The 25,782-nt window shown below is 43.5% G+C and overlaps 1 protein-coding gene across 1 annotated transcript; it reads right to left on the reverse strand.

Annotated features, from left to right (window-relative positions):
* Positions 1-7,550: 7,550 nt before the first annotated feature.
* Positions 7,551-20,557, reverse strand: LOC124012525 (pre-mRNA-splicing factor ATP-dependent RNA helicase DHX15-like). Its single transcript, XM_046326254.1, has 14 exons — positions 20,356-20,557; positions 18,845-19,193; positions 17,969-18,162; positions 17,217-17,376; positions 15,992-16,210; positions 15,645-15,812; positions 15,277-15,363; positions 12,380-12,529; positions 11,973-12,081; positions 11,534-11,725; positions 9,717-9,839; positions 8,744-8,934; positions 8,449-8,618; positions 7,551-8,237 (listed from the first exon to the last, which is right to left on the reverse strand). The coding sequence occupies exons 1-14, from the start codon at positions 20,415-20,417 to the stop codon at positions 8,120-8,122; spliced, it is 2,292 nt and encodes a 763-aa protein (XP_046182210.1). The 5' UTR covers positions 20,418-20,557; the 3' UTR covers positions 7,551-8,119.
* Between the last annotated feature and the right edge of the window lie 5,225 nt (positions 20,558-25,782).

Consider the following 25,782-nt stretch of genomic DNA (forward strand, 5'->3'; position numbering starts at 1 on the left):
TCCAGGTAGTTGTTGTTTATCAGTAATTAATTTAGCTTATGCTTTCTTTAGCGTCCCTGTGGCTGAAGAGTCACAGGACTGGATCTCGTTTACATTTCTTGGGACTAAATGGAAATGGACGGTGATGCTACAAGGCTACGTGGAATCACCGGAAATCTTTGCAAAAAAAATGTCAAATCAAATCAAAGTTTATTTGTCACCTTTACAGTGAAATGCTTACTTACAGGCTCTAACCAATAGTGCAAAAAAGGTATAAACAATAGTTAGGTAAAGAAATAAAAACAACAGTAAAAAATATAGGCTATATACAGTAGCGAGGCTATAAAAGTAGCGAGGCTACATACAGACACCGGTTATTCAGGGTCAGGTTGATTGAGGTAGTATGTACATGTAGATATGGTTAAAGTGACTATGCATATATGATGAACAGAGAGTAGCAGTAGTGTAAAAGAGGGGTTGGTGTGTGGTGGGTGGGACACAATGCAGATAGCCTGGTTAGCCAATGTGTGGGAACAGTGGTTGGTCAGCCCAATTGAGGTAGTATGTACATGAGTATATAGCTATAGTGACATTGCATGTATGATAAACATATATCAGCAGCATAGAAAGAGGGATTGCAGGGGGGGGTTCTCATAATGCAAATAGTCCGGGTAGCCATTTGATTACCTATCCTAGACTTGTGACACTCCAGTACCGCTTGCCATGTGGTAGTAGAGAGAACAGTCTATGACTGGGGTGGCTGGGGTCTTTGACCATTTTTAGGGCCTTCCTCTGACACCGCCTGGTGTAGAGGTCCTGGATGGCAGGCAGCTTAGCCCCAGTGATGTACTGGGCTGTACGCACTACCCTTTGTAGTGCCTTGCGGTCGGAGGCCGAGGAATTGCCGTACCAGGCAGTGATGCAACCAGTCAGGATGCTCTCAATGTTACAGCTGTAGAACCTTTTGAGGATCTCAGGACCCATGCCAAATCTTTTTAGTTTCCTGAGGGGGAATAGGCTTTGTTGTGCTCTCTTCACGACTGTCTTGGTGTGTTTGGACCATTCTAGTTTGTTGTTGATGTGAACACCAAGGAACTTGAAGCTCTCAACCTGCTCCACTACAGCCCCATCGATGAGAATGGGGGTGTGCTCGGTCCTCCTTTTCCTGTAGTCCACAATCATCTCCTTAGTCTTGGTTACGTTGAGAGATAGGTTGTTATTCTGGCACCACCCGGCCAGGTCTCTGACCTCCTCCCTATAGGCTGTCTCTTCGATCAATTCTACTACACTGTTGTGTGTATTCTGCAAACTTAATGATGGTGTTGGAGTCGTGCCTGGCCATGCAGTCGTGGGTGAACAAGGAGTACAGGAGGGGACTGAGTACGCACCCCTGGGGAGCTCCAGTGTTGAGGGTCAGCATGTAAGATGTGTTGCTACCTACCCTCACCACTTGGGGGCCCGTCAGGAAGTCCAGGATCTAGTTGCAGAGGGAGGTGTTTAGTCCCAGGATCCTTAGCTAAGTGATGAGCTTTGAGGGCACTATGGTGTTGAACGCTGAGCTGTAGTCAATGAATAGCATTCTCACATAAGTGTTCCTTTTGTCCAGGTGGGAAAAGGCAGTGTGGAGTGCAATAGAGATTGCATCATCTGTGGATCTGTTTGGGCAGTATGCAAATTACAGTGGGCTTAGGGTTTCTGGGATAATGGTGTTGATGTGAGCCATGACCAACATTTCAAAGCACCTCATGGCTATGGACGTGAGTGCTACGGATCTGTAGTCACTTAGGCAGGTTGCCTTTGTTTTCTTGGGCACATGGACTATGGTGGTCTGCTTGAAACATGTTGGTCTCAAAACCTAGGGGGGTTTGTTTCTCCGGGAGGGAGTACTTTGGTTCAGTATGTTGACGATTTGTTGGTTTGCTCAAAATCAGAGGAGATATGGCATGAGGACACTTGGGCATTGTTAATTCTTTTGGCAGAAAAAGGTCATAAAGCTCCGTTAAATATTTGGGTCATGACATTACTTCTGGGGCTCGCGTCCTCTCCAAAGATAGATTAGAAGCAATTAAATATGTGCCTAAACCTGTTAGCAAGCAGCACAACGTTTTTTTGGGTGTGGCTGGTTACTGTCGACCCTGGTTGAAAGTGTCACACCCTGATCTGTTTCACCTGTCTTTGTTATTGTCTCCACCAGCCTCCAGGTGTCACCCAACTTCCCCATTATTCCCAGTGTATTTATTCCTGTTCTCTGTTTGTCTGTTGCCAGTTCGTCTTGTCTTGTCAAGCTAATCAGCGTGTTTTTTTCCGAGCTTCTGGTCCTAGTCTGTTTTTCTAGTCCTCCCGGTTCTGACCTCTTGCTTGCCCTGACACTAAGTCCCACCTGCCTGACCATTCAGCCTGCCCTGACCTCGAGCCTGCCTGCCGCCCTGTACCGTTTGGAACTCTGACATGGTTTATGAAATTTTGCCTGTCCTCAACCTGACTCTTGCCTGCCCCTTAAATATCAGAGACTCCAACCATCTGCCTCCTGTGCCGGCATCTGGGTCTCGCCCTGTGTCGTTATAGTACGACCTGGCCATGACTGACCCAGCAGACTCTCTGCATAGAGTCACCATTGGAAGACATAACGAGCTACTCCAGAATCTTATGGAATGGCTCCATTCACTGTTGGAACGCCACGACCAGGGCTTCAAGACATTACTGGAGCAATTCCATGGATTATCTCACAGGCAGCATACCACAACAGAGACCTCCAAGCCACTCAGTAACTCCCCTACCAGTGGTGGGTTGGTACAGCCGACCTGGCTCTCTGAGGACCCCATCTCCTCCTGAGCGATATTCTGGGGATCCTGGAACCTGCCGGGCGTTTCTTTCTCAGTGCTCCCTCATTTTTGAGCACTGAGAAACTGTCTTCATTCCCTTCGGATCGCTCAATGATAGAGTATCTGATTACACTAATGTCTGGAAGGGCGCTCTCCTGGGAAACGGCGGTTTGGGAGCAACAATCCGCCATTTCTTGTCATCTGAAAGTTTTCATGACGGAGGGGAGGATGGTGTTCGATTTTCCTATACCCGGGAGAGAGGCGGCCTGAAAACTACTTGGATTACGTTAAGACTCCAGTAGTGTGGCAGACTACGCAGTTGGTCACCGAGAGTGCCTGGAATCCGGAGTCCCTATTCGATACTTTTCTTCACGGACTGTCGGAGGAGATAAAAGACGATCTCGCAGCTCGGGAGTTACCTTTGGACCTCGATCACCTCATTGCCCTAACAATTAGGATTGATAGGCATCTACGGGACCGCAGGAGTGAGAGGATCTCGGTCACATTCGTTCATCCGCTGCTGCCTGCTCACCTCCAAAGAAGTCCCCGATGTCTGCATATCCGAGAGGAGCTGAAGCCACCGGAACTCCCTCGGGAATCAATGGCGAGGGGTGACTCATACACTCTGGAGCCTATGCAACTAGGCAGAGCTAGATTATCGCCTAAGGAACGTTCACGAAGGCTGAGCTCCAACTGTTGTCTGTATTGTGGTGCTGCGGGGCATTACATAGCCACCTGCCCAGTCAAAAGACCAGGCTCATCAGTAGGAATGAGTACGCTGGTGGACCAGACTGGGAATTTTCTAACTCCCATTACTTGTACTCCCTTTTTCTTCTGCTGTGGGGTGACCGGTCTAATTCTCTCCGGGGTGCTCATCGACTCTGGGGCAGATTCAAGTTTTATGGACGCTACCCTGGTATCGGAGCTAGATATCTCCACAGAACTCCTCTCCATTCCCATATATGCCAGAGCACTGGACGGCCGCTCCATTGGCAGGGGAACGCACAGGACAATTCCCATTCACTTGCGGGTATCAAGAAATCACCACGGTTTCAATCCTGGGTTGGAGTCCGTTTTACCACTCACATTGCCTTAAGGCGGTGCAGCCTCACCTGGAACATCCTCCTCCAGGTTTAAGTACGGCCTCAGATTTCTCTGCCATTCCCTCAAGAGTACCATAACCTGGAGGTTTTCAGCAAGGCTCGTGCTACCTCTCTTCCTCCGCATCGTTCTTACGACTGCGCTATTGACCTCCTCCCGGGCTCCACCCTGCCTTGAGGCTGGCTATTTTCCCTGTCTGGTCCTGAGACCAAGGCCATGGAGGAATACAATGAGGACTCTCTGGCTGCCGGGAGCATTCACTGTTCTGCCTCCCCTGCCGGTGCAGGGTTCTTCTTTGTGGAGAAGAAGGACAAGACCCTGCGTCCATGTATCGACTACCGGGGACTCAATAACATCATGGTAAATCGTTACCCCCTGCCACTTTCCCCGTTTCATTGGTCCTTTCCCCATCTCTAGAGTCCTTAGTCCCACTGCTGTTCATCTGCTGTTACCCCGTACCCTCTGTATACACCCTACTTTTCATGTGTCCAGGATTAAGCTCTTGTCTCACAGCCCTTTGTCTTCTGTTTCCAGAATGGATGGATTTGCCCAGGCAGGAGAAACTGCATCAATACGATCCACCTTCTGCCTAAGTACAGACCACTTGTCCAGCACCAGAAGCCCAAAACCATCATGGTACAGAAATGGTCACAGGACAACTGTGAAACTTTGAGGAGATGCTTTGAGTGTACTGAGTGGAATACATTCATTGATGCCTCTGGCGGTGACATAAACCTTCTATCCAACAGTGTTGCTGACTATATCAACTTCTGTGTGGATAATGTTGTTCCACAGACAGCTGTGAAGTGCTTCCCCAATAACACACCATGGATTACAAGAGACATTAAGAACACACTCAATATGAAAAAACAATGGGTGACATAGTCAGGGTGAAATGGATACAGAAGGAATTAAAACAATAGATCCGGGCTGGGAAGAGGGACTTCAAGTGTAAGGTTGAGCAACAATTTGCTCGCAACAACATCTGGGAGGTGTGGAAGGGGATGCAGCTCATGACTGGATATGGTGGGCGTTCAGCTGAGGGAACTGTGGAGGTACCAGCTAATGAGCTCAACCAGTTCTTTGCACGCTTTGATAACTGCGATTTCTCCACAGAAAGACAGAAGGGTCTATGGAGAGGTTACAGCAGCAGTCCTGCATTTACTCTTGACCAGGTAAGGAAACAGTTAAAACTGACAAATGCCAGGAAGCCGTCATTGTAAATATGAATTTGTTCATAACTGACTTGCCTAGTTAAAGAAAGGTTAAATAAAAGACTACAGAACCACTCGTTCTTAGACATGATCAATACTAACACAGGTGCCCCACAAGGGACGTTTTTGTCACCATTCCTCTTCACCCGCTACACTGCAGACTGCCTCCATGGTTTAAAAAAAGGCTCAGCAAAGGCTATTCTTTTTAAGGAAGCTCAGATCCTTTGACATCTGCTCAAAAATGGTCCAAATGTTTTTTTTAAATAGTGTTGTGGCTGTTTTACAGTGTAATCTGCTGGGGGGGGGGTTAACATCACTAGGGATGAAGCAAACAGGTTAAACAAAATCATCAAGAAGGCTGGATCTACCATCAGCACCAGACTAGAGTTTGTCTAAACTGCTGGATAAATGGTTCCTCAAAAAGCTTAGAAGTATGGAGGCCAACACTAGCCACAGTACCTGCCTGGAACATTGCAGTGCGATGGCAGACAGATTTATTTTACCCAGGGCCAAAACAAAAAGTTTCCGCAGATCCTCCTTACCATATGCCATGAGACTTTTGAACACACACACTTCGTTTTTTTGTATATTCATTTATGATGTGCTGCTTTTAATGTCTGTATGTCCTTGTGTTTTTATGGTCTATTTACTGGTAATGTAAGTATTGACTGGTACAATCAGATTTCCCCTCTGGAGGATTAATAAAGTACAATTTTAGCAGCTGCTGAAGCCCTACTGGATTCATCAAAGTGACTTCCACTGTAATGGACCTTCTCACGATAGTACAACGTATCGTAATCCCAGAAACTTTACAACCGGAAATGCTAGACAGAGTGCCTGAGGGACACATGGCCATTGAAAAAGGTAGCGGCATATATGTTTTATTGGAAAAATTACATATGTGCTAGTTTTAAGTTACTATTCAAGATACATTGAAATAGCAAAGACACCCATAACCACATCAGCTGGAGTTATCAATGGATTACAGTACATTTTTGCCAAGGGTCACTGAGGTCCTGGTTAAAGATAATGCTTCCCAGGTCTCCACAAGCTCCTTTTCTGCTTTTTTCAGCACAACAGGACTTCACACGTGACCAATAACCAATACCACGCACAAAGCAACTGTGAGTCTGAGAGGGCTGTGAAAACAGTCAAGGGACTGTTGAAAAAGAACACGGATCCGTACAGGGCTGTTAGCTAACAGGGTCACACCACTGCATCATGGGCCGTTGCCTATCGAACTCCTTATGGGCAAGAGGCTGCGTTCCCCATTGCCTGTCTCGCCAGCTCAGCTCAATCCCCAATGGCCTAACAGGGAAGGCATTCCCTGAGGGACAAACAGCTGAAACAAACACAAACTGTAGACTTTAATCAGACACCGGGATGTGAGAAGGTCAACGTGTGTGGATTACAACCTCAAAGACACCAGCAACAGTACAGCAGAATGCAGATGCACCACGCTTCAATGTGGTGGACACAGGCTCAGAGGAGGAACAAGATCTCAGAGCACTTCCAGATCCAGCCACAGACAACGCACAAAGAGGGGGCTGGAGAGAGAATCCTCAGAGCCACAAGCTCACCCAAAAATACTATATTACATGAATAGAATATACTGTTGGGGGGACCTATACCCAGCAAAAAGAGAGACTATCCAAGAGTTCAGACTGTAATTTCATGCTTTCATATAGTTTCTGGATGTGAAGTTGCATTGTTAAAGAATACTTGTTCTCAAATTGCATTGAAGTTTTTTTTTTCCAATGATAGGAATGTTGACTGCTGGTTCATAAGAGTGGAAGATGTGGTACAGTGTCCCTTGTGTGCATCCATAGTTATGTATAACATGCAGACTAAACTAAGTAAACATGCTGAAGCTGGAACATCGTTGTCATGACAATTTTATCAATTGTTTTCCATTTTTATCAATGTACAAGCTTGGGACTCAAAGGTCATTGATAAGTTCAGCAATGCAAATGTAAGGTATACTCAGGGGTGAAAGTAAGATGGTATGGTTCGGTGTCCTGACAAAATAAATTGTGGGGGTACGTCATACCAGTTAAACACAAGCCTAGCACTGTTGGCAATTGCACCATTATTTAACATTACCCCATGTCAGCTGCATGAACATGAGCAAATTGACTTCAACATGTGCAGTATACTCTCCAAATTGCATCGTGGTTCGACAAGAACACTAAAATGTTATCAAGGTGGAGATAAAGCGCACAAACAGCACTGGATGCATCAATTCAGGCTATATGTGTAGTGTGCCTAATGACAATCGCTGAACGTCATTACACGTTTTAGTTTAACAGACGTCACTTTCCATTCATCATCAAATTGCAGGTGCACCGTTTGGATGCTGAAATATGCCGCCCCGGTAGTCAACAGGAGAGCATTTTGAAGTGATTTTTTTTTGACAATCAGATGAAAACATAAGTAGTTGTATTACCTTTTAATGTGGTATAAACACATGATCAAAGTTATGACAGATCTTCATGGGCCTACTTGACCCACAGAGGTCACTAAATGAATAGGGATTCTATATGTACTTCTAGGATTAGACCCATAACATGTTTTTCAGTAGTAATTCCCGTACCAGTAGACAATCAAAGACCATGAGCTATTATTCATGGTTTTATTCAAGTCGAAGCTCCTTTATTGAAGAAACAAGGACAACCTAGGCAAGTACACTTTCTCAGGGTTCACAATTTCCTAGAGGAACATAACAATATCCACATGAATGCTCATGCTTAACATGTTAATTTAATTCCTTTTCGAAAATCTCTAATCAGAATAGCCTAATATTCACCATTGAGATCAATTTCATAAATGCTTACAGTTATACACGTTGCTATTGAATGGACAGAAAAACCACAAACAAAAAAGTTATAAAAATCATATCTTGAATCGAGAGAAACATTAAGATTGAAGATAGGATACAACTTTTAAAGTATGAATTGTGCCAAGCTCTTTCAAGGATGTCTTCCGCTCTCCAGTCGCTGTTAATCAGTACTGGGAATACTCCTTGGTCTGGAGTTTGGCAACGATTCGCTCCAACTGCCTCTTGGCTTCACACTGTGGGAAGTTGCCCATTTCGTAGTACTGAGGAGCAACCTTCACCAGCCTGGGGAGACGAGATCAATTAAAGCAAAGTCGTAGAATATAATCAAAATATCCAATAAAAGCATTACCTGTAAACGACGAATAAGTCATAAGAGATAAATTAGTTTTGAAATGTTGACGCTTATCAAAAACCCTTGTTATTTACAGTGTATTCGCTAATCGTTTTATTTGTGTGGACATTTCTGAGTCATACTTCATGACCACAAACGTACCATTCCGGTTTGATATCCGAGCAGGTGCGAATGTAGTTCTTGGTTGTGAGGACAAACTCATTGTAGAGCACCCACTCTGGCTTGTGGTCCAGGACGGTAGAGGGGTGTAGCTGGACCACCTGGTTGTCCTTGACTGTGAGATAATGGCCAGTGCGCTCCAAATGAGCCACCTAAGCAAACAAGAAAACATTTAAGAAAATGCACACAATGCGAGATAAATCGTATTTGTTCACTTAATTCCATTTCAATTCGAAGTTAATTGAAATGGAACTTGCCCTGCTGTGCACCGACTGACCTGCATGAAAAAGCCTGTGACTAGCGCTCGGCGGATGTTGATGTAGTAGTCTCTGCTGGTGAATTCGGTGCTGCGCCGGGGCAGGTTGAAGCGGTCCATGATCCGGGACAGCTGCGAGCGCACGTTGTCGGCCGACATCAGCGAACGGTAGTTCACAAAGTTGTCGTAGCACCACTGTGTAGACTCGTGGTCTGAGAAACGACAACAAAGATCAACCTACAGACAACGGCAAGTCAAATAAGCATCATGTTTCAAAGTTACTTAAAGGGACATTACACTTAAAAATCAGTCTTCAAAGGTTAATCTTCTGTTGAGATAAGTCCATGGCCAAGTCAGATTAACCATACTTGCATTCTACATAGTAAGCATATTAGGTATCAGAAAATAAAGTTTTATAGTAAATTTTAAATAATTCAAGTATGCTTTAAATGCAGGATGTTTGTTATACTCATTTCGGCTTCTCTTCTAGTAGAATTTGCTAAACACTTTTGAGGAAGAGAATCATCTTTCCAGACTCACTCACGTGTGTTTGACAACAGCTGATATCAGCTGATGAGCAAAGGGGACACACTGTACCCAAATGAACAAATTGCGGGAATCAACGCAAATACTCAGGACATTTGTTGCTTACTGCATTTGTTTTTTACTAAACAGTACATTCTAAATAGTATGTAGTACAACTAAGTACACAGTATGTTGTTTTAGTAAGAAGTAGGCAAGACAGATTTAGGACACGGCCCATGTATTTGTCTATCAATTTATAGATCCAAATATCCCATGTTAATTCCAGATTTGTGATGCTTATCTTTAGTCTGTCATTAATTAAAGGTTGGTCTACACAACTGATGGCATAGGATGTGGACTCACTTTTGAGGTCTGAAACATCTGATTAAACGTTGATTTTGGAGTCTAATCTGTCCCTTTAATTCATTTTACCCTATCAAAATAAGATGTTTGTGGTGGCCATGTTTACTTTGTTTGAAGGCGTGGTAGACGTTGAGGAGCGTCAGGTGGTCTCCGTCGATATGGGCGAACCGCATCTTGGACTCGTCCGCCGCCTTCTTAGCCTCGGTGGGGCGGACGAAACACTGCGGGACTAGACAAGGTTGGTATGGGCCCCAACACAGACGCCCATAGGGATGAGTCAAGCATTCACAGAACAGAGGAACAAGGCCTATTGTAGCTAGAAAACTTGACAGAGAGCATAGGTGGGCAGGGCAGGACCAAGTGGTGTGTTTATGAGGGGGGGCTCTTCCGACTGCATGATGACTGGCTACTAGCTTGTCAAGGGAGTCAACACCTAACCACATCTGCAAAACAAAGAGGTTTCACACACCTGCAGAGCGTTAAAAGAGAGCATTGAACTTGAGAACAGTGTATATATGTATAACATTCAAGAGAATCCAAGTCCATTTCACATTCAAGTCAATGGCCTTGACGTTATAAAAGGGAAATAGATGTCCTTATACGATGTCACTACGGACATACGGCTTTGTATGAAAGAAGAACATCAATATGTCCAAATTGGGAGTTTTTGCAACACCGCCGATCATTACTTTCATGTTCCACTGGTAAGCCTAATTTTGCTTTACTCATACATGTTTAAATTAATATTTGACATTCAATGTAGTCATTTTACAGTCGCAGACCAACTTCAACATGAATTTCAGGAAACAAAACATGTATGGCCTTTGTACTGAACTGGAATTTCTATGAATCTCCTGAGTTGATATTGAATTGACCACAATCAAATCACAAATGTGTACGAGTAAAACACGAGGGGAATGACAATTTGAAATATTGTGAATAGTCCAAACACTGAACATTCTATATGATAAAATCAGAACTCTATCTTGCCATCTCGAACGCAAATGGTTCCCCCCAATCCCCCGGTAGTAAAACCAAAACTGTCAAGAAAGCTTAAATATAACCTAAATCAACCACCCACATGCAGATAACAAATAATCCTTCACAATGTGTAAACCTCACTTAAAACAAAAATAAAGAGCAGGCCTTGATGAGAAATACATTTGACGAGTAAGACCATTACAACATCTTGACGATAAAAAAACATTGCTTGCCATGGTATCTTGTACTGCATTTGGGCCAATAATACATCAAGAGACACCATTAAAGCAGCCATAGACAAACCACTAAACAAATGCATAGGCAATGTTTTAGACCTATCTGAGAGCACTATATTGAGATGCCTGCCCTGCCCAATTGCACTGAGGATAAACACTCCCATATTTCAAGCAGCTGGAAGAAACATGGTCAACTTTTCAATTTGATACAGAATACAATTGGCTTTCAGTTTACTTTTCCATCAACCATCACCTTAAATTACTAATTGTCATTATCAATCAAGTATCTAACCAGTAAGCAATCCAAATACTTTGCGTAGACCAAAAAACATATATTTTTCCATGGAGCCCTCTACAGCGGAAGTTTCCCACAATTGGCTTTTTGTTCTCACATTTTGATTTGAGGAATACTTACCAAATATTGTTAACTTGATCCCTCCATATAAATCTAATACTTTATAGCATATTTGCTAACTAGATCTGCAAACCCCCTTAACTGTGGGCCACCTCCTTACTTTTCCAAAATATTAATTAACTCTTCCAGGAATTAACAAATAGCATTAACAAAGCACTGAGGAGACGATCAATTTAGAGATCTCCATCTTGCATTAAATTGGAACCCACAGGGTTGAGAGGGTGCCAACTGGTGCCAAGGGTGGGCACTGGGCGACTTTGGATGCCAGCCATCCCGGCCCTGGGCCATTACCTGACAGCATGGCGGTGATGGACAGGATCTCGTTGGAGCAGTTGAACTCGCAGCTGGCGATCACCATCTTGGCCAGCTGTGGGTCCAACGGGAACTCTGCCATCATGGAGCCCAGCTCTGTCAGGTCCCCGTCGTCGTTGAGCGCCGCCAGGTAGTTGAGCAGCTCCAGCGCCCGCATCAGGGTCTCTGGGGCTTGAGAGCACAAGGGAGGAAGCAAGAAGAGCAAGTGATCAGTACAGCATAGAACATGTTTGATCTCTTTGTCATTTTTACTTTTCTGTCTGTCAAAGGATCAATCAACAAATTATATTTGATGATAAAATGGTTGGTCAAGAGGTATATCAAGAAAAAGGGCTGCCAGTCAGTTTCAAATGAAACAGTTTCAAACTAAAGTAGCACTTCAACAGGCAAGTATTGCAGCAAAACCTTTGCTCCTCACCTGGTGGGTCCATGAAGTCAAAGTGCACCAGGTCATCGATACCCAGCTTCTTCAACTGCAACACGACAGAACCCAAGTTGGACCGGAGAATCTCAGGATACGTGTTGTCCTGTAGTGTGGAAAGGAAAATAGTCAGATCAGTAGAACATGAAGCCATTCTACTGTATTATATAATCCGCTGTGTAACAAGGTCGGCTAATTCTGCCAAATCATGTGTTTAACAAGAGCTGAACGTACTGGCCGAAACAGGCTTCTGTAAAATGCCCAGCACCACATGAGAGAAGTTAAACTATAAACATTTCCTTAAATTAATTGTCCTCAACATTATCCATAAGATAACAATTTATTCAATATTTCATTCGACCGTATACTTTGCCCCAACATTTCTACAATCCAGGACAGATCACCTGCATCTCGGTCTTGTAGGCTTTCTCAGTGTAGAGGCGGAAAGTCTTCCCTGGCCGTGTCCTGCCGGCACGGCCTGCCCTCTGCTGCGCCGAGGCTTTGCTGATCGCCGTTACCAGGAGAGACTCCACCCTGATACGAGGATTGTACACCTGTGGGTTACAGGTATAGACAACATTCTCACTCAAGTCTTTATTTTATATATATAAAAAAAAAAATGCTGGATGCTGATTCCACGTTGGTTAATGTTAACTCAAAATGACACCACGACCAGGTTCCAGTTTAACAATGTTTACTTCACCGTATGACTACAGTACATACCGGTAGTTGCCATCACACTCAAGTCGGGTCCATCTCCAGTGAGACTACTGCGCAGGCGTACAAACAGAGTGATAGCGCCGTAATAACAGAAATATAGGGATACTTAAAACATGAACTTAACAGTTAAGTTCACAGTGAATGTTATGGACAGCACTTCTAGAGATAATCTTAAATCATGCATCCATTACTTAAACTGTACCACAGATGTACAGGTGAAAATCAATGAATACACAAATGATTGAAGATAATAACTTGTTCATATATATAATCACTTGTTCATCTGTAGGTACAGTTGGAGGGATTTGGATATGGGGCGAAGGGGAACCCATTACACAAGTGTTAGTCTACAACGGCAGCGAGGTGAATGAGTAACGGGAGGGTTTCTGGTTCAAATCCCAGGTAAAAAAAAAAAAAAACGGGTAACAAGGGAACAAATGTATGTTCTCAAAAAAATGTACTGTCTCTAGGTTTCATACAATTGGCGACAGATAAGCACATTTTCCCACCAGAGAGGCGTTTCTGCCAAACTGACCTGTTGAGGATAAATGGCCGTGTGTAATGACGTAGTGAACATAAAAAATAATTTTGCGGTTAAATTCCCCATGTACCGAATTAAATAATCTAAGTTAAATGGGTTTCAATTGTATTTTCAACTCCACCAATGATTTTGACCCCAAAGCTGTTGCAATAATATAGCAAACTTGCCCAATATGTTTTTGGTGCATGCTCTAGACAGTTTGCTGATAAAGTGGACAGGGTAGGTTATATGATAAAAGCCAGATCATTTTTAATTGATAATTGGCAGCCAAGCAAACCGGTCATCATGTCACCAGCATCATTCAAATGATCGCCTACCCTCGATATTTAGTGGAAATGTGCATGAAGCTCATCACAGTGCACTTAACTACCAAGTAAAGACATAAGCTATAAAGGTCATTGTAACTTATTCCATCTGCCTATAAACTCTGCATGCTTTTTCAAGTCGTGGTGGTAGTACAACAAAACATTTCACATGACTAAGTTCACCTAGAAACTACATTGGCACAATCTCATTCCAAAATCATGGGCATTGATATGGAGTTGGTCCCCCCCTTTGCTGCTATAACAGCTTCCACTCTTCTGGGAAGGCTTTCCACTAGATGTTGGAACATTGCTGCGGGGACTTGCTTCCATTCAGCCACAAGAGCATTGGTGAGGTCGGGCACTGATTTTGGGCGATTAGGCCTGGCTCGCAGTCGGTGCTCCAATTCATCCCAAAGGTGTCCGATGGGGTTGAGTTCGGGGCTCTGTGCAGGCCAGTCAAGTTCTCCCTCCCTCGATCGACAAACCATTTCTGTATGTACCTCGCTTTGTACACGGGGCATTGTTATGTGGAAGCAGGAAAGGGCCTTCACCAAACTGTTGCCACAAAAGATGGAAGAACAGAATCGTCTAGAATGTCATTGCATGCTGTAGAGTTAATATTTCCCTTCACTGGAAATAAGGGGCCTAGCCCGAACCATTAAAAATAGCCCCAGACCATTATTCCTCCTCCACCAAACTCTACAGTTGGCACTATGCAGTCGGGCAGGTAGAGTTCTCCTGGCATCGGCCAAACCAAAATTTGTCCGTCGGACCGCAATTTCATGATTCATCACTACAGAGAACTCGTTTCCACTGCTACAGAGTCCAATGCCGGCGAGCTTTACACCACTCCAGCCAACGCTTGGCATTGCGCATGGTTATTTTAGGCTTGTGTGCGGCTGCTCGGCCATGGAAACCCATTTAATGAAGCTCACGACAAACAGTTCTTATGTTGACATTGCTTCCAGCGGCAGTAAGTGTTGCAACCAAGAACAGACCATTTTTCCACACTACAGCCCTCGGCAGTGTGTGTGGCCTGAGGCTGAGCCATTGTTCCTAGACTTTTCCACTCCATAATAAATAACAGCACTTACAGTTGACTGGGGCAGCTCTAGCAGGACTGACTTGTTGGAAAGGTGGCATCTTATTACGGTGCCACGTTGAAAGACAGTGAGCTCTTCAGTACGGGCCATTCTACTGCCAATGTTTGTCTATGGGATTTGCATGACTGTGTGCTCGATTTTATACACGGGTGTGGCTGAAATAGATTAATCCATTCATTTAAAGGGGTGTCCATATACACTTCATGGCCAAAAGTATGATGGTTTTTATATCAATATTTGCACATAAAAGCATTTCTACCACAATTGTCACACAATCTACTTCACAGACAACAACAAAAAGATCCTATCTTGTCTTTCGTATTTTGATTTGTAGAAATTGCGAAACGTTACTAATAACATTCAGTTTCTATGAGGCCTGTCATGAGTTGTTTTATGCGTCAGGCAATTAATCCGCTTGAACTGGTTGGATGGAAACCTGGTTAATGAACTACTATTACTGTTAGCACTATTATCTGCATTGTGCTCAGATTGTGGACCACAGACAGTTCAAGTGTCCCTGTTATTGAAATAGGTACATGTTCGTAGTACTAGTGCCAGGTATTCGCTCTGCGTTTGAAATGACGAGACAAGGTAAGGTAAAATATTATAGAGGGAGAGGAGTAGCAGCCTACCTTTTGCTTGGCAAAACCGGGATCGATCACAAACACCACTCCGTCGATGGTAAGGGATGTCTCAGCAATGTTTGTCGAAACCACAACCTAGGGAACAGGCATTGGGGGTTAGCACTAGCAGACAATTCAAGGACTTTCTATACATACTTGCACCACAAGACATTGGAAATATTTGGTGATAAACAAGCACCAATGTATGAAATCTGGGTTGTATATACAGTAGGGCACCCCATAGCAAAACATTTTGAAATGGAAAATTAAAATCTGATTGTACAAGTTCAGGAAGTACCTTCCCATTTCTTCTCAGTTCCAAAATGTTTTCTTCCTATTGAACAAAACCCTGTTTTTGCAGTGTTCTGCTGGTCTACCTTTCTTCCTATCGCACCGCTGGGCTTCCTGGGGGGTGCTGCCTCAAAGATTCTTTGTTGCTGCTGGGGAGGCAGTGTGGAATATAGTGGAATGACTTTGATGTCTCCGACTTCAGGTCCCAAGTCGTCGATCTCCCGTTTGATCCGTTTACAGGCCTCGTCAATTTCCTGATAAGACAGTTCAGAGTCAGGCAATAATCCCGTTGAGCAGTAGACAAGTATCCTGAAAGTTAAACCTCCCCAACAATTCAACTTATATTCAGGCGACAACCTTGGTGTTGTCAGTATCACTCTTCAACACTGAACTGTACCATCTTGACTGCATTTGAGAAGGGGTGGAAGTATACCTCTTGTCCGGTGAGGAACAGCAGACAGTCCCCCTCCTCTTCCTCACACATGTGGATCTGAACGACCGTGCGGATGGCGGCTTCCAGGTAGTCCCGCTCCGGCTCAGGGGTGTAGAAGATCTCCACAGGGTGTGTGCGTCCGGGAATGGTCAGCAGCGGACAGCTGTCAAAGTACACTTGGAACTTCCCTGCGTCTAATGTGGCACTCATCACAATCACCTGTGGGCAAAGAACATATTCCTGCCAATGCTTTGTGGTTGTTAAGGATTGTTGCAATGCCACTTTTAGTGTACAATAGTGAAAGCCTGGCTATGGGAGCCAAAGAGGGAAACATCTACGTTTGAATAGGGATCTAGAATGGGCGAGCAAATAACTAGGCTAAATTACATTGGGACTAAGGTAAGTCAAAAGCAATCCAAAAACATAACCACTAAAGAGCGACTGCCTTTAAAAGCAAAGAAATCCCTTTGAAAACGGCCTGTGGCATCGATATGAGTCAGAAACAGTTATTCTTGTGTCGTCGAAAACAGTTTGGATAATCAGTGCGTCACAACGGATAAATAAGGTTGGGTTTTGATTTGACAATGTCCATTTGCCCAAATACTGCACAAACAACTTACACGTAAAATTGCGCCGCTAAAACATCCTCTGCAAAAATGTCTTAATTCACATATTTCTTGAGTTACAGTATCTTTTAAGAGTCATTCTGGGGAGTTTGCGGAAGTGAAATAGGCTTCCGTGTCTAGTGTCTCATGGGTGACAAACTAACCAAATGCAGAACCCGTCAGGAAAAACACCAAGACAGAAATCAAATTTTTCTAATAAGCAACAGAAAACCACGTGCCAATTGGGGTGTTCAGTGACTTTTTTGGCCTTTTGTAGAGGCATGGGGAATGGGCTAAGCCAGGAGCTGTTTTGGGACTTTCAAATAATTTCAACGGTAAAACAAAATTTCCAATTCATATGTGATTTTCTTTCTTCATGCGACTCATTCACTTATGGTCAATGCCATTTTAACTTCACCCAAAAACAAGCTAATTTACATTAAAATAATGAATCAAATTTATCTCCAGAATGGACTAAATGCAAAAGAGAGATACCAAACCTCATTTGTCTTCCCTCGATTCCTCGCCTCTTTCTCAAAACACAAAGGAGAATATCCAAATCAAGGACATGAGGAATCGAGGAGAGACCTGAGATTCCCCCCTGGACTCGGAAGCTGTACCTTGAGGTCTGACCTCTGTCGGACCACCTCCTTCAATACTCCCATTAGGATGTCCGTGGCCAGTGTTCTCTCGTGGGCCTCATCCAGGATGATCACGCCATACCGCTCCAGCAAGGGGTCGTTCATGGCTTCCCGAAGCAACATACCGTCTGTCATATACCTTAAAGGGGAAAGGACACACAGTTTAAAACATAGCAGATGCTGACCGAGTGATGGCTTGAACACCAAAATGTGTGTTCATTGATTTTATGCCTCTTCAAAATTAGCAACCTTTGCTCTCTTTTAGTGTGCAGCTGCAACACTATACCAAATACTTGGTGACCACAGTTGCCTAAAATAACTTAATTCTTAATTCCTAAAATAACTTAAAACTTAATTTTGACTGAAGCTGTGTGTGTCAAATTGAATTAACTGGCTATGACCCCAAATTCTGTATTCTGGGGGTATTCAAATTACAGTTCTGAAGGGCCAAAATGTTTTATTTTTTGTGTTTTACCTTTGTTGTGTTTAGTAGGCACAAAACAGAAGAAAACTCTTAAAAACTGAGTGAAATAGAGGTACCATCTGAACTTACCCAATAACAAATGCTCATTTTCTAATTTCGTTGCATAACATTTTGCAGCGCTTTGCTACGTGCGTGCCCTAATAATTAACAATCCTGGTAGTATGCAAGAATGAAAACCAGAAGTGTTTAGGCCTGGAATTGAATAACCCTGATGTAGCCTCTACTATCCAGACAAGAAGTTGCTTACTTCAGTATGGTCTTGGCGGAGCTGCAGTCCTCAAATCGTATGGAGTAGCCCACCTCCTGGCCCAGCATGACATCCATCTCGTCGGCCACCCTTTGGGCCACGCTCATGGCTGCCACCCTTCTGGGCTGGGTACAGGCCACCGCCTTCTTGGGGCCACCCAAGCCCTTCACCATGTCCACACACCATTGGGGTATCTGAGGGAAAAGGGAGTGCATGTTATGGATGTGTCTAACTGAAACAAACATATTTCAAAGTGCATTGGTTTGGAGGTGAGGGAGTAAATTGACTGGAATGCCAAATTACAAATGGCCCTTAAACACTACCTCTTCTGTGTTTGCAAATCTGAGGGAACAGAGTAGGTGTAAACAACACACACTTGGCCTTCAATGGCATGTGTGGGGAAGGGGGTGAAAAGTGTACAGTAAGCAATATCACCCATCTAATTCCATCAGAAACACAAACACAGAGGGAACGGGAGATCAAACTAAAAGTCAATCCAAACTGCTTCTTCTGTTACAAGAGTGAAGATTCACCAATGCAAAAATGCAAACGAAGCACCTCTGCAAAGTAGAGAAACAGAAGAATTTAAGCCAGAGATTAACATTAAGGGTTTCCCTATTTTCCAGGTCAAGTGACCTGAGCAGTCAGGCAAGTTGCCCCATTGGGCAGGGGAGAGTATTTATTTATTTACAGATAACCAAAATGCAAAGAAATCTAGTAGTTTGGTCTTTCTGGTTCCTCCCGTGGGTAGGTGAAAACAAGTGATCATAATCTTTCGGGCCAACCAAAAAAAAGCACCCCTGACTTGCCCAATGGGAAGAGCCGTTTAGACCTTAATGTCAATCCCTGTTTAAGGACTATTGAACAGAACTGCACCTGTGTGGTTTTCCCGGAGCCCGTCTCTCCGACAAGCACAAAGCTCTGGTGGCGTGCCAGGATGTCGTTGAAGCGCTCCTTGTACTCCCACACAGGCAGCTGCAGCCTCTTCTTCAAGATCTCATAGTAGCGTGGTGTGTGGGGCAGGTTTGTGAACGGGTTGATCTGCTGCTGCATGGCTGTCTGCTTGAGAGGAAGCATGCCTCCAACGGCCATCATGGTGTTGGGGGGCACGACAGAGGGCTTCACGTCCCTCTCTCGGTCCCGGTCCCGATCTCTGTCGCGGTCCCTGTCCCTCTCCCTGTCTTTAGAGCGCTCGTCGCGGTCCCTGTCGCGATCTCTGTCTTTCCTGAGAAATCGAAAAATATACATACATCAACCCACGATAGTATATTACTTGAAATAGAGTGCACTTTAATGTAGTGGGACATTTACAAAATGTGCACAGTGTGTTAATAAAAACTCAATGACAAAAACAAATTCAGTTATATATTCTTATATTTGGGGTTATGTCAATAAGAATTATTACTCAATAATCAGTGTATTTATATTATTCATTGACCATTCTACAGCAGGATTTTTTTATATTTTTTACATATGACCCATTCATGGAATCCAAATATGCAAGTTTTTCACTTGGTCCCCAAAATACTATTGTATGTAGATTAAATCAGATGATGTGCTAATGCAAATTGGATGCAATATTACAATACGCAAGTGTTTGTATTTGGCTATCTTTCAGCTGAGAGGCTAGTTCCTGAACTTGAGAAATAGCTTGGCCAATTAATTGCCAAATAAACCCCAACTCCATGATTAAAGGATTACATTTATCGTCAATTGCCCACAAGGCCCAATCAAAACTCAACCCCTCTGAATCAGAGAAGTGCATGGGGCTGCCACATTGGGCACCTGTTTGTGGGTGATTAACTGCCTTGCTCAATGGCAGAACGGCAGATTGTTCACCTTGTCACCTCAGGGATTAGAACTGGCAACCTTTCGGTTACCTGCCACCCAGCTCCTGTACATAAACAGAATTGAGCGAAGGCGTGGGCGGACTGGAGCTCCGACGTCACAGAAAAAGACAATGTGTCGCATAATTGCGGGCTATTTTTTGAGTGCCGTAGTTTAAAAAAATAAAAACTCCATTGTATGTGACGTCGGAGCTCCAGTCCACCCAACTCCTTTGATGTAAAGACATCGTGGAATTGAGTTAACATTATGGCTAGCCAGTTTACTCTGTGTAACGTTAGCGCTAGGCCGCAGAACATCAACACGTGCCTTGTCAACATGACTACACGAGCGTCACAGGCTGAATAACACAGGAAACTCGCGGATATGTAGCTAATCGTGTATCATCTCTACAAAGTATCCAGTTTATAAATGATAACTAGTAAGACGCAATATTTGCCGGTTGGTACCTAGCTAAACAAAACAATCTAGCCGTTCGCTAGCAACAACTGTCTTCGGGTAGCAACCAGAAAGACAGTAGCTGCATGAAACGAGAAGCTTACCCATCAGATCTCTTTTTATTGGAGTAGTCGTCGCCTAAATCTAAACGGTGTCTTTTAGACATGATGAATAAACACAGATTTAAAATAACAGCGTATATTTAGCTAGTTTCCTTACAACCGGCAAGCTAGTGTTCCGCGCGAGGAAGCAAATTCGGGTAACCCGGAAGCAGTTTGTTTTAGCTCGCTGGTTGTGGTCGGGCAGAGGGTAAAACCACAGACTGGGACAATGAGACAGATGTTTCACTGGATGATAAATGTGAAGCAACCGCTTTGGGCAGTGGGAGGAGATTAGCAGACATTCTGCAAATTTTCATATCGACGAAACATGTGATCTCAATACAGTTTTCTGTTCACAAAACTAGAATCTGTTATGAACATAGTGGACTAATTATTGTAGACTTTGCCCGTTGCAAACGTTTTTAAAAATCGCGTTGTTTAGAAGGTGCGCAAAGGCGAATTGAATTCTTGAACACGCGCACTTCACAGAATAGGCGTTCCCGAACGGAAATATGCAGATTATATTAGAACACGCCAATAGGATCTCGCTAGCTCGTGCTTGAATCTGCCCACTATTGGTCATTTGTTCCCCATTGGAAACGAGGGGCGATGGTCTATCTTGGTTTAGTCATAAAACATCTTCGGTAAAACAGTATGTAGCTCAGTGTGTCGCTCACTGCTGCCATCCTCTGTATCATTGCGCCATAACAGTTGTTTCACGGTCAGACTCATATGTTTCAGCACAGTTGAATAGTGGAAGTTATCAGTATATTTGGTGTCTTTCTATTTACAGTGTTGCCAACTTAGCGACTAGTCGCTATATTTAGCGAGTATTCAGGCCCCGCTAGCGACACATTTTCAAAAAAGCGACTAGCGACAAATCTAGCGACTTTTTCTGGTGTTATTGGAGACTTTTGGAGACTCGGACGTGAAAGCACGTATCGTTCTTACTCTTCTCAAAGAGCAGCGGGTGCTGCCGTGGGTCCCAAAGCACTCACAGGTGGCCCAGTCCACGCGCAGCAGACCCGCCCAGATGCAGTCAGAGCAGGAGATGTTCATCCCTCCTCTTCCACACTGCAAATGAATCACGCATGCGGGAAGCCGCGGCTGGCTAATGCCACACTGGTTTACATAAAAATTAAAATGATCCTGAATCAGGGCCAGACTAGTTACCATAATTTTCTCACATTGCCATTGAGTTTTTTCTAATGTCTCTTTTTGTTCAATTTTTGGATTGTTGATGTAGATTGTATACAAAAAATGTAAAAAATATTATGGTTAAAAATGTTCATGTTTTACTGTGAATTGTTGTAGGCTCCTGAGTGGATCATAAAAACCAAACCAAATTAAGAAAACTAAACTTAAAAAATAAAATAAAAAAACAAAGTAACTCCGCCAGTGTCTCTTTTGGGTCACTTTTGCGGGTCATAAAAAAACACAAGAATTGACAGAAGAAAGTTAATTTGTAGTTCTAAACATATTTAGGGTGTTTTTTACTCACTTTTGGTCTCTCCCACGCTGTTCCCCATTATTTTTATTTCTATTTTGCACATTCTTCCATTGCAAATCTACCATTCCAGTGTTTTACTTGCTATATTGTATTTACTTTGGCACCATGGCCTTTTTTTGCCTTTACCTCCCTTATCTCACCTCATTTGCTCACATCGTATATAGACTTGTTTCTACTGTATTATTGACTGTATGTTTGTTTTACTCCATGTGTAACTCTGTGTCGTTGTATGTGTCGAACTGCTTTGCTTTATCTTGGCCAGGTCGCAATTGTAAATGAGAACTTGTTCTCAACTTGCCTACCTGGTTAAATAAAGGTTAAATATTTTTTAATTTAAAAAAATCCTTTCTCCTACAGTGTCCATCACAATTACATGCACATTGTCAATTATGCAAATTAGGTGATGGTGTCATCCAGCTACTTATAGTGACTTTTAGGACAGCCAATGGCTACTTTCCTTACCGAGGAGTTGGCAACAGTGATTTGGTAGTGTGCACTGGGAAAATAGGTTACATTATCGTAAGATCCGCAGGTTTTACGTTCTGTCTCTAGGACTAGGCTACTTATTTTCAGGATATTGAATATTCTTTGTGACAAGAAATTGTAGATCACATTAAGGCCTATTAGAAAAATACAAATACACTTTAACTTTGTTAAAGCAAAGCCCCTGAACTTTCGTGTATTTTCTGCACTATGCAATGATATGGGCAGTGACCATGTGACGCTTTTACAACATACAGAAGAGAGCTGGTTGTCAAGGGTCATAGTATTGACACGTTTTTTAATTGAGAGACGAGCTTAAAGTTTTCTTTCCTGACCATTATTTTCACATGTCCGTCCACTTGTATGATGACGAATTTCCCACACGACTGGTCTATCTGGGTGATGTTTTTTCTTTCCAGGATGATCTGAAACTAGGATTACAGGGACTCTCCGCAACTATATTCAATGTGTGGGACAAAATTCAGGCTATGATTAAGAAGTTAGAGCTCTTCTCTGTCTGCATTAACAAGAACAACACACAGGTCTTTACATCATTGTATGATTTTTTTTGTGTGCAAATGAATTGAAGCTTACGGACAATGTCAAATGTGATATAGTGAAGCACCTGAGTGAGTTGGGTGAGCAATTATGCAGGTACTTTCCCAAAACGGATGACACAAACAACTGGATTCGTTATCCCATTCATGCCCTGCCTCCAGTCTGCTTACTGATATCTGAACAAGAAAGCCTCATCGAAATTGCATCAAGCAGTTCTGTGAAAATTGAATTTAATCAGAAGCCACTGCCAGATTTCTGGATTGGGCTGCACTCAGATTATCTTGCCTTGGCAAACTGAGCTGTTAAGACCCTTTGCAACCATGTACCTATGTGAGAGTGGATTCTCAGCCCTCACTAGCATGAAAAATAAACACAGGCAGAGACTGTGTGTGGAAAAATGATTTAAGACTGAGACTCTCTCCAATACAACCTAACATTGCAGAGTTATGTGTATCCTTTCAAGCATACCCTTCTCATTAACCTGTGATGAGTTATTCACAATTTTTGATGAACAAATAAGGTTTTATATGTAAGATGGTTAAATAAGGAGCAAAATTATTGATTATTATTACATTATTATTTGTGCGCTGATCCTATAAGAGCTCTTTGTCACTACCCACGAGCTGGGTTGTGACAAAAACTTACACTCATTCTTATGTTTAATAAATGTAGATGATCATATAATGTGTGTGTGTGGCAGGCTTACAATGATGGCAAAAAAACAAACATTTGAGAGTGCGCTGACCGTGGTGCTAGAGGGGGTACGCAGCTGGAGGTTGAATGTTTGAAGGGGTACGGGACTATAAAACGTTTGGGAACCACTGCCCTACCGGAAGGGGTGAAGCAGAGAAGAAGAGGCGAAGCGAGAGATAACATCTCCCCAAAATCTGTTCAAAATAAGACCAATACGTTTCTCTTGATTTATTTTGGACCTAAACTTGTTACCTGCCTTTCCCGCCTTTGGGACAACGGTCGGTTACTATACCACTAAAACGAGCCCATTGACTCCCATTGTTAGGGCATCTCCTCATTATAGACAAATCTCTGGCTGAACGAACCAGAGGTTTCATTTCCGGATTTTAGAACAAACTGGCAAGCTCTATAAGCAATGGGGACACATTGGGTATTCATCAGTGTGCATTATACCGTGCTCCGCACTCTCATGCTCCGAGTGTGTTCTCCGACCATTTTCTCTTGAGTAGTTTCTTGTGAGGACGAGAGTGTGAATACATAGAACAATACATTTGAGAAGCATTCGCACCCCCCCTAGTGTATTACCTCACGCTTCACCTCCCCATTCACTGAACCTTCTTCCAGCTGTCTTAAAATATAGTTCAATTTCTTTTTGCAAGGTAAGAAAATGTGATGTTTTGTTTGTAAATTTACATTTGTGAATATGACAATTGGCCAAAAGAATAATGAAATTACATCAAATTGTTTAAACTTATTTCTTTCATAAGTAAATAATCCAAGCAGTACATCTCTCCATAATAGTGTAAAATATTTATAAATGTGTTATAAATCAGTTATAAATCTATTGATATCCTGCCACAGATTCCTAACATGAATACAATGCCGAAAAATATGTTTCTGGGTGCACACTTTTTTTTTTATCACTTCATATAGTGGTTGGCAGCATAATATGTATTAACGACTCCATTTTGTTGATCCCTGCCTACAGACAGAAACTAAAACAAGAAGCTCCCACGCTGAGGTCTTTCCAACGCTGGTCCGACCAAGCTGATTCCACACTCCAAGACTGCTTCCATCACGTGGACTGGGATATGTTTCGTATTGCGTCAGATAACAACATTGACGAATACGCTGATTCGGTGTGCGAGTTCATTAGAACATGCTTTGAAGATGTCGTTCCCATAGCAACGATTAAAACATTCCCTAACCAGAAACCGTGGATTGATGGCAGCATTCGCGTGAAACTGAAAGCGCAAACCACTGCTTTTAATCAGGGCAAGGTGACTGGTAACATGACTGAATACAAACAGTGCAGCTATTCCCTCCGCAAGGCTATCAAACAAGCTAAGCGTCAGTATAGAGACAAAGTAGAATCTCAATTCAATGGCTCAGACACAAGAGGTATGTGGCAGGGTCTACAGTCAATCACGGACTACAAGAAGAAAACCAGCCCAGTCACAGACCAGGATGTCTTGCTCCCAGGCAGACTAAATAACTTTTTTACCCGCTTTGAGGACAATACAGTGCCACTGACACGGCCTGCAACGAAAACATGCGGACTCTCCTTCACTGCAGCCGAGGTGAGTAAAACATTTAAACGTGTTAACCCTCGCAAGGCTGCAGGCCCAGACGGCATCCCCAGCCGCGCCCTCAGAGCATGCGCAGACCAGCTGGCCGGTGTGTTTACGGACATATTCAATCAATCCCTATACCAGTCTGCTGTTCCCACATGCTTCAAGAGGGCCACCATTGTTCCTGTTCCCAAGAAAGCTAAGGTAACTGAGCTAAACGACTACCGCCCCGTAGCACTCACTTCCGTCATCATGAAGTGCTTTGAGAGACTAGCCAAGGACCATATCACCTCCACCCTACCTGACACCCTAGACCCACTCCAATTTGCTTACCGCCCAAATAGGTCCACAGACGATGCAATCTCAACCACACTGCAAACTGCCCTAACCCATCTGGACAAGAGGAATACCTATGTGAGAATGCTGTTCATCGACTACAGCTCGGCATACAACACCATAGTACCCTCCAAGCTCGTCATCAAGCTCGAGACCCTGGGTCTCGACCCCGCCCTGTGCAACTGGGTACTGGACTTCCTGACGGGCCGCCCCCAGGTGGTGAGGGTAGGCAACAACATCTCCACCCCGCTGATCCTCAACACTGGGGCCCCACAAGGA

The sequence above is a fragment of the Oncorhynchus gorbuscha genome, linkage group LG24 (genome assembly GCF_021184085.1).
Source record: "Oncorhynchus gorbuscha isolate QuinsamMale2020 ecotype Even-year linkage group LG24, OgorEven_v1.0, whole genome shotgun sequence".
NCBI lineage: Eukaryota > Metazoa > Chordata > Actinopteri > Salmoniformes > Salmonidae > Oncorhynchus > Oncorhynchus gorbuscha.

Coding starts and splice junctions, on each gene's coding strand:
- LOC124012525 (XM_046326254.1), bottom strand. CDS start 20,417: ATGTCTAAAAGACACCGTTTAGATTTAGGCGACGACTACTCCAATAAA. Junction 18,163..18,844: donor GCTCCGGGAAAACCACACAG/GTGCAGTTCTGT, acceptor CTTTTCCCTCAG/ATACCCCAATGGTGTGTGGA. Junction 15,364..15,644: donor GCGGTGCGATAGGAAGAAAG/GTAGACCAGCAG, acceptor CCTGTTCCCTAG/GTTGTGGTTTCGACAAACAT.